The sequence below is a fragment of the Anarrhichthys ocellatus genome, unplaced genomic scaffold (genome assembly GCF_004355925.1).
Source record: "Anarrhichthys ocellatus isolate YVR2014 unplaced genomic scaffold, GSC_Weel_1.0 scaffold28, whole genome shotgun sequence".
Classification (NCBI taxonomy): Eukaryota; Metazoa; Chordata; class Actinopteri; order Perciformes; family Anarhichadidae; genus Anarrhichthys; species Anarrhichthys ocellatus.
In genome coordinates, this window is record NW_022280058.1 from 3,101,299 (window position 1) to 3,109,800 (window position 8,502).

The 8,502-nt window shown below is 41.2% G+C and overlaps 1 protein-coding gene across 1 annotated transcript in view; it reads left to right on the top strand.

Annotated features, from left to right (window-relative positions):
- tapt1b (transmembrane anterior posterior transformation 1b) overlaps nucleotides 1–8,414 on the top strand; it is a 9,910-nt gene extending 1,496 nt beyond the window's left edge. The window contains exons 2-14 of the mRNA XM_031863372.1: nucleotides 84–214; nucleotides 314–432; nucleotides 1,376–1,538; nucleotides 1,656–1,791; nucleotides 2,320–2,417; nucleotides 2,509–2,578; nucleotides 2,756–2,836; nucleotides 3,001–3,110; nucleotides 4,167–4,226; nucleotides 4,702–4,770; nucleotides 4,854–4,930; nucleotides 5,034–5,206; nucleotides 5,849–8,414. Coding sequence (XP_031719232.1) covers nucleotides 84–214; nucleotides 314–432; nucleotides 1,376–1,538; nucleotides 1,656–1,791; nucleotides 2,320–2,417; nucleotides 2,509–2,578; nucleotides 2,756–2,836; nucleotides 3,001–3,110; nucleotides 4,167–4,226; nucleotides 4,702–4,770; nucleotides 4,854–4,930; nucleotides 5,034–5,206; nucleotides 5,849–6,102 — 1,541 coding nt within the window. The 3' untranslated portion in view covers nucleotides 6,103–8,414. The remainder of the gene's footprint in view (nucleotides 1–83; nucleotides 215–313; nucleotides 433–1,375; nucleotides 1,539–1,655; nucleotides 1,792–2,319; nucleotides 2,418–2,508; nucleotides 2,579–2,755; nucleotides 2,837–3,000; nucleotides 3,111–4,166; nucleotides 4,227–4,701; nucleotides 4,771–4,853; nucleotides 4,931–5,033; nucleotides 5,207–5,848) is intronic.
- The last annotated feature ends 88 nt before the right edge of the window (nucleotides 8,415–8,502 follow it).

An 8,502-nucleotide genomic window follows, 5' to 3' on the forward strand; every position in this document is an offset into this window, starting at 1 on the left:
TGTGTGTGTGTGTGTGTGTGTGTGTGTGTGTGTGTGTGTGTGTGTGTTTAATGCTTTGCCTTCTTCCCCAATTCTGGCTCTAGACTTGTCTCTGGTCAGATTTATAACCACTGAGCTGACCAGAGGATACTTCCTGGAACACAATGAGGCCAAATACACTGAGCGCAGAGAGCGGGTCTACACATGCCTCCGCATCCCCAAAGAGCTGGAGAAGGTAAACACACCAACAATTTACTGAGAGATTTCTTTGTACAAGTCACAGATAAATTAATATTCTCCTTCTGTGTGTCTGACTTTCGTTCTCTCTCTTTAGTTGATGACATTCGGCTTCTTCCTCTGTCTGGATGCCTTTCTCTACGTGTTCACCCTGCTGCCCCTCAGGGTGATTCTGGCCCTTTTACGGCTCCTCACGTTGCCTTGCTGTGGCCTCAGGTGAAGTATATATTTGGGTATTAGGTATGCAAATTAAAATAGGTTTCTTCAATTGATCATTGGCCACATTAAAGCGCTCATAGAGTTGAATATACACCCCAATTAGGTCTTTCAACAAAGACCTATTATGTCCTTCCTCTGTGAAATTGAAGTCATAAAGGGAGACTGCAAATATTATTAAATCTGCCTAATTTCTCTGAATTATTGAGTCTAGAAAACATCAGAAAATAGTAAAAAAAATGTCATTAAAACGAAACCAGCATGAAGATATTTAGTTTCATGTAATGTGCTACAAGATAAAGCAGCAAATCCTCACATGGAACCATCAAATGTTAGTTATTAAAGAACTACTTAAACCATTAAGAGATCACCAAAAAAGTTGCATATTAATCTTCAGTTGACTGAATATTTGAGCTCTAAAGGGAAAGTTTACCCTTCGCCTGAATGTGTCTGTGCATCTGTACAAACCAGCGCTTGTCAATCAAAATGATTAGTCTATACATTTTTTGTTGATCAATTGAAAATGAACAAACAATGTTGATAATTGAGTCATGTCGAGATCAAGTCATTTATCAAGCAAAAAGCTCTTGTTTTCACTTTCTCAAATGTGAGGATTGGCTCCTTTTTCTCTATTTTGACAACACTGTAAATTGAATATCTTTGAATTTTGAACTGTTAATATGATTGACCAAATATTTACTGGTCAATTTAAAAAAAATGGTTACTTGCAGTCCGGTATTAATACACACAGATTTGGTAAATACTTTCTCGTGTTAATATCAACTTTTGTAAACAGAAGCGATCAGTGCAACGCTGTTCTTAACCTCCTGGGGGCAGTAGAGCTCCTTCAGATTTTGTTCAAACGGACGATAACCTCTTCTGTTTCTTCTTTTTCTTCTCCAGACTTCTTCCGTGTGTAATTTTGTTTTTTTGTGTGTTTTAGTGGCTCCCGCCTGCTCCAGCCAGCTCAGGTGTGTGATGTGCTGAAAGGCTTCATCATGGTGCTGTGTTACTCCATGATGAGCTACGTGGATTACTCCATGATGTACCACCTTATCAGGGGACAGTCTGTCATCAAGCTGTACATCATATACAACATGTTAGAGGTACACACGGACGATACTGCAATAATAAAGTGTATAGCTCTTGAACGTACCGTACAGTGAGCCACCAACTCATCCGCTCTCTTGCCTCCTCTCGGCCTCCCCCTGTTGTGTCGTCAGGTGGCGGACCGCCTGTTCTCATCATTCGGTCAGGACATCCTGGACGCTCTGTACTGGACGGCCACCGAACCTAAGGAGAAGAAGAGAGCGCACATAGGCGTGATTCCTCACTTCTTCATGGCTGTGCTCTACGTCTGTATCCTCACTGAGAGAGACCTGTCTACGCGTGTATTCCCCTACACGCATACACATATGTAGTAGTACGTACATGCATGAGAATGTGTCAGTCTGGGATGACAGGAAAATGTTAATTTCTCAGTGTTTGTAACTGTAAACTGGCAGATGATCTTCTTAGTTTACATGAAAAGAATTATGGGTTAATTAAGTGTTTTTCTTTTTTACTGTTCTTCTTGTCTTCTGTGATAGTAAATCAAACATCTTTAGGTTTTACACTATTGGTCAGACAACAAAATACATTTAAAGCTGTCAACTTGGGCCTTGAGAAGCATGTTTCACTTGCGTGGTGCATTTTATTGACGAAACATCGAGTCAATTTATTGCAAATAATCTGCTGATGAATCAATAATGTTGCAACGTCACACAGCTTTACTTCAGACGATTTGAACGTGCATTATAGTGGACGCACATCAGAATGAACACGTGGCATGATTTGCTTTACTGTAGCCCTCAGCGTAATGTTTTCCTCAGCAATGTTTGTGTCTAGTTCTCCATGCCATCCTCATCATGGTTCAGGCCACCACTCTAAACGTAGCGTTCAACTCCCACAACAAGTCCCTGCTCACCATCATGATGTCAAACAACGTGAGTGTAATGCACACAGAAACATTTAACTCGCTTAAAAGGACGTGCTGCATGAGCTCAGACATGATCTTTTGTTTTTTTTCTGTTGCAGTTTGTGGAGATCAAAGGAAGCGTGTTCAAGAAGTTTGAAAAGAACAACCTCTTCCAGATGTCCAACAGTGGTTAGTGTTGAATGATACCTCAAAAAAAATACGTGGAGCAAAATCAGCGGTCTGGATATTTTGTAACTCAGCCCTTGAACTTGGTGATTTGGTACAAGGTAAATTTATGGAATCGAGCTCAGCTGCAGTGAGTTCAAAGTAGGTTAATCCAGGATTGTTTTTGTTTTTTTCCCACAGACATAAAAGAGAGGTTCACCAACTACATCCTCCTGCTCATCGTCTGTCTGAGAAACATGGAGCAGTTCTCATGGAACCCTGGTACCTAACGCAGCGCTGATATAATGTAGCATCACTGAGATATACAACGCTGCTTTATCTACATGACAGACGTTACATCACGCTTCTGAGTGTGGCCCAGCAGTGAACTGTCATGTATAACTCATGTTCTATTGACACTAACCAGTTTCTATCGTTGTTTTTAGACCACTTGTGGGTGCTGTTTCCTGACGTCATCATGGTGATAGCCTCAGAGGTTGCCGTGGACGTTGTGAAGCATGCCTTCATCACCAAATTCAATGACATCAGTGCTGATGTGAGTCCCTCTTTGCGTGCATACTTTCACAGTTTATCCGTCAGGTTGTGGTTACATGTAAGTGTGACGGCTGAGGGAGCAATGCTGTTGTTTTAAAAGACATGTCGACCAAGAAGAGCACATTGATATTAATGTTATTACAGGTCCGTCTTACAGTCCTCATCGGTGGATAAAGAAGGCCCAGTTAATAGACTTTTTTTACATTTTGTACTGACAGGCTTTTAGCCGAGTCACTACATCTGTTAACCAGGCATGCCATGTACTGTATCGGTACCATGTTGACAGTACATTCAAAGCCACACTATTGTCATTAATAAATATCGATATTGCAACACAAAAAAGTTAATGACAAAGTGGCACCACACTAGATCTCTCTGTGACCCTGAAAAAGTTAGATTTTTGGCATTTGATGGCAGGGGTTCAACAGCTTGTAGCGATATCTAACAATGACAGTTTTGGATGTGGTTGCTTGACACTGAGCAAAAATCCATCTGCTGACGAAGACAGTGAAATGCAGTCGAAAGCTCAGGAAAAAGCTCGTCAGTGGACCTTAAATTCAGATTATTTTGTTCATCTACTTGTTAAAGGTGAATGAATGTTTGATCTCCGCAGACTCTATTCTGTTCCACTCCACTGATTTACACCAGGTGTGTTTTACAACCTGGTGGTTTGTTCTCTCTCGTTTTGATTTCCTTCAAGGAGTTGTTACTTTGCTTATGTAACGGAAACCAACACCACAGGAAGGGATTAACCCCTTTTATCTCTAAAGTGTCAAACCCAATCACACACTCGCACTCAGCGAGCGTTCAAGCTCTTGCGTGTCCACGCTCGCTCACTTTAATCATGCTATGGACCTTTTGTCTTTTTACGCCGGCTTTATCAAAATTCAATTTGACTTATTTCATTCATACTGTACCTTCCCTAGATATTAACACATACGTGATAAACATAATCAGATACTCCTGACATTTCAACAATATCAATAACTGTGTATATTTGTTTGATATTTGTAAATTGGCTGACTAGTGGTGTGTTACCGGTTGTGTCCTTTTCCAGGTTTACGGAGAATACAGAGCCAGCCTGGCCTTTGACCTCGTCAGCAGTCGACAGAAAAATGTGAGTAAAATAAGTTCAAATATCAGATTGTCCTCTAAACTAGAATCTGTTTCTCAAACTTGGGCTCAGGATCCAATGTGGGGTCGCCTGTTGGGGACACAGGAACAGGATTCATACTTGTCTTAAACACTGTACTTCGTTAAAATAATGTGTTTTTATACTGTATATCGTCATTCTTATATAACCAAACTCTGATGCGGCATGCTCCTGAAAGAGAATGTAAAAGGACATAATATGTCTTATGTAAATTAATTAAAATTATCTGCACTTTCTCTAATTGCACGGGTCAAATTAAGTCAGGATATTAGTAACTTTTGTTTAGAGACAGAATGCCAAACAGACACTGATATTTACAATATTGAGGAAATTTCCTCTTGTTTTTCCTAATTTGATTAAATATTGTTATGTAATGACTAATGCATTGGTTGCGGAAGAAGAAGCGTGTTGATTGTTGTTGTTTTAAATGTGCCTCCAGGCTTACACAGACTACAGTGACTCAGTATCCAGAAGAATGGGCTTCATCCCCCTTCCTCTAGCTCTGCTGGTCAGTCACTGCTTATGAAAATATCCTATTGATATTGTGTGTGTTCATCACTTATCTGATGATTTGTTTCTTTCTTTCTTCAGTTGATCAGAGTAGTAACCAGCTCAGTGAAGGTCCAGGGTTCGCTCTCCTGTATGTGTGTGCTGCTGTTTTACTTGGGGTAAATGTCAAGTGCTCTTTTCCAGGTTTTGAACACATTTGCAGTGTTTTGGGTTTCTTATGTAGTTTTTTCACATATTCATGTTTTGTGTGTTTGTGAGCAGGATGATCACTCTGAAGGTGCTCAACAGTATCGTTCTGCTGGGGACGTCTTGTGCGTTTGTCAAAGAGGCCAACATGGAAGAAAAGCTCTTCGATCCTCCACCCTCCGTTGTCTCCAGCCGCGCAAACTCCAGAGCTCACCGCACCAAACACGTTCCCACTGCAACACAGCAAGGTGGCACTTTCTCTATCTCTATGTTGCTAAACGACTAAATACAGTATTTAGTAGATCCAAAATCCCGCCCTCGTAGTTAAGATAAGAGAAGACGTTCTTGTCTTGGGCAATAATGCTACACACAGCGTAGCCGACAAGACAGTTGGCTACGTTGAAGACGCTATGTTTTTATTGTTTCCAGCTGACCTGTTAAGTTGGTCTTAAGCATGCACTTGATGACTGCATTCATGATATTGAGCTGGAAGTCTGAGGCTCAAGCTGCACATCCCTGGAAAAGTCATCATCTTCACCAGTGGATGATCCAGATATGTAGATAAAGAAACAGCATTGTTGTTATCACAGTATTTCAGTGTCGGCTCATTCAAACATAGACCTGTTTGGCTGCTTGGCTTGTTTATGTTTCAAACAGTGCGTTTTAGATTTTAACGTTGCATAAGGTTAGCTTTCATGTGAAAATAAAAAGGTAAATAAAAGCTTGTCAGACCGGCCGTGACTAGTTACAGTTGGTAACCTGTACTATGCTTGCAGTTTAGCTGTACTATGGTTGTACTTTGGCTGTACTATGATTGTACTTTGTATGTATGGATAGATGGATGTTCCCCCTGCTTCTTGTAATAATATCTACCACTTTCTCTCTCTTAGAACCCACAACCGACAAAGGAGAAACATCACTGGCAGCAGACAGTTCTCCGCCTGCCAACACGGCAGAGAGCTCCGCCCCAACGCTCCCCAAAAGCGACTCGGACGCATTCCTGACCACGCCGGACGAGGAGGACGAGGACAAAATCATCAACGCCAACACGGGACTGGAAGGGGACAGACTTGAACACCGAACGCCCAAGAAAGATTTGCTGGAAATAGACCGCTTCACCATCTGTGGCAACCGAATAGACTGACTGCCACATAAAACCAGCAGTCAGCGTGTCCTGGCTCAACAGCAAGGTTCAGGGATCAGACACGGGTCATTGAGCACGAGCTCAGACCTGACATACCCCTGAAGTATTTATTTATTTATTACTGACAACCAGCCGAGGCATAAAGCTGTTACTACAAAGCCTCGCAGGTCCCTTCAGATGCTTCCGTCTGGTCCAGTCGGTACCTCGTGAACCAAGTAGACTCCGAGGACGGGTCTCGGTTGTGACGACGATTGTGAGATCTAGGGCAGAGCGCGAAGAGAGAAACAAAAACTGCACTTGTGAAATAGTGCGATGTGGGTCGCTGTGTGATCTAAGCAACACGGCAGCTGGACTGTGCGAGTACGTGTTCAAAAGCACAAGCTTATGTGTACAGAGTTGTTTTTAGAAAGAACAAAACTTCTTTTTTTTTTTAAACTAAGTTTTTATGAAGAATCTCAGATCTTTTTGCTAAAATCGACCTGCAGGTAATGGCCGAAATACACGGAGCCCGGCCGAGGTGCCACACATCTGCTTTGACCGAGCGCATCCATTACAATCAACTGAAGCTGCAGGTGTGGCACTGCTCATCTCTATTTTTACACAACTTTTTTTTTAATACACAGCCCAAAAACTACTTTAAAAAACTGCTTAAAAAACAAGTACATCGGTTTAAAAATAGTTTAAAGAAATACCTCATTGTACCGGAGACAGTGCGACATTTCACATTACAATAAATCAATCGCATCAAAGTGTTTCTCGTGAACCTGTAGTTAAAACAATCCAGTTAATTAATTCAGCACCAGTTAATAATCAACTGCATTATATAATTGGCAAAACTCAAAGTGAAGCTGTCACACGACCACACGCTAGACGGGAAAAAAACGTCTCGGCCTCGTCTCTGTGACGCGTTGCGTCCGTGCCCCGTGTATTTCTGCCGACTCACAATCACATCAACACATTGTTGAAATCTCACACTTGCTCTGCAGACACACATTTTAAAGGATTTTATTTTAAAGTATGTTATAAGCTGCCAGGAATGGCTGAAGTTACAGTCTGGTCACAGAGGCAACTTTACCTTTTAGACACGGGGTAAAAAGTTTGGAAGTTTTAGTATCGAGCTGTTTGTCTTGATATTGTTACTTTGAAGCACTAAGATAAGATGGCGCCTGTTTGTAAAGGCAAAAGTATTTATTTTGAAGTGGACTCCAAGCCAGAACAGTTTGGATGATGTATCTTTTTTTTATGTGAATTTCTTTTTCTTTTCTTCAATATGCTATATGTGTACACTCGCCATTCAAGCATGTAGCCGACAGATAACCACGTCTTGGTGTAACACCACTGTGTTTCATTTCAAACCCATGGTGCGAGGCACTGGCATACCAGCATCATTTTTAAATGTTTTATCTAAGTCTTTATCTTGACAGTGAAGTGAAAAATAATTCAGATTACATGGAGGACGGTGAAATGTTGAAGGATTACCTGAAGGCTGAGACACTGATGAGGGTGAATGATCTCTTAATAACAGGAAATGTAAACATACAGCACTGTGTGGACCCAGCAATAGGAAAAGTCTGGCTTCAACCCTAAAGGTTGCTGCCATTGCTCATTGTGGTCATCAGAAGCTCTTTCCAAATCCTCGTGTACCCAACAGTCCTCAGACGCTGCAGCTGGAGGCACTGTTTGACTAAACAGTCTGGTCTGAAGAGCCCAACTGATCCAAGTCCAACCTATAGCCCCAAGTTCTCTCCATTTCCACATTTCATTACATTCGAGCCACAGTGCTCACAAGGTTTCGTGAAATAGAAATACCCTGTGATCTTTGAAAAAGCCCAGAAGGTCTTTCAATAACACTTCTGCTCAGAAGATAAGGAAATAGAGTTGCAACTTAGGCAATAGATTAAATAAGCATTGCACAACGTAAGTTGTTAATAACAGGTGGGAAGGAGGACGCAACCAAAGAATCCCACAGTACTCGCTTAATTGATTAATGTTTCTATTGTCATGTTTCAGTTAGTGGCCCTTCTGGGTTTTTCAAAGATCACCATTTATTGTTCAGAAAAAATAGGATTGGATTAAATGTAATACACGAGAGGCACAACCGGGTCAAGTCTAGCCCTACCAGAGGACAGTCAATACAGTAAAATAAATGTGTGTGAGAGATCATTTGCAGTGCATGAATGGATCTCACTACCTAAAGACACTATATGTGTGAATGGGATATTTCATTGTTTTTTATTTTTCATGTACATCCCATTTATGTAACATATTTCCTACATGGTAGATGGAGAATAAAACAAGATTTTGTTTTGTAACTCCTTGTGGTTTGATGTGACTGTTTTAGTGTGACTGTTTTTGTGTGTGTGTGTGTGTGTGTGTGTGTGTGTGTGTGTGTGTGTGTGT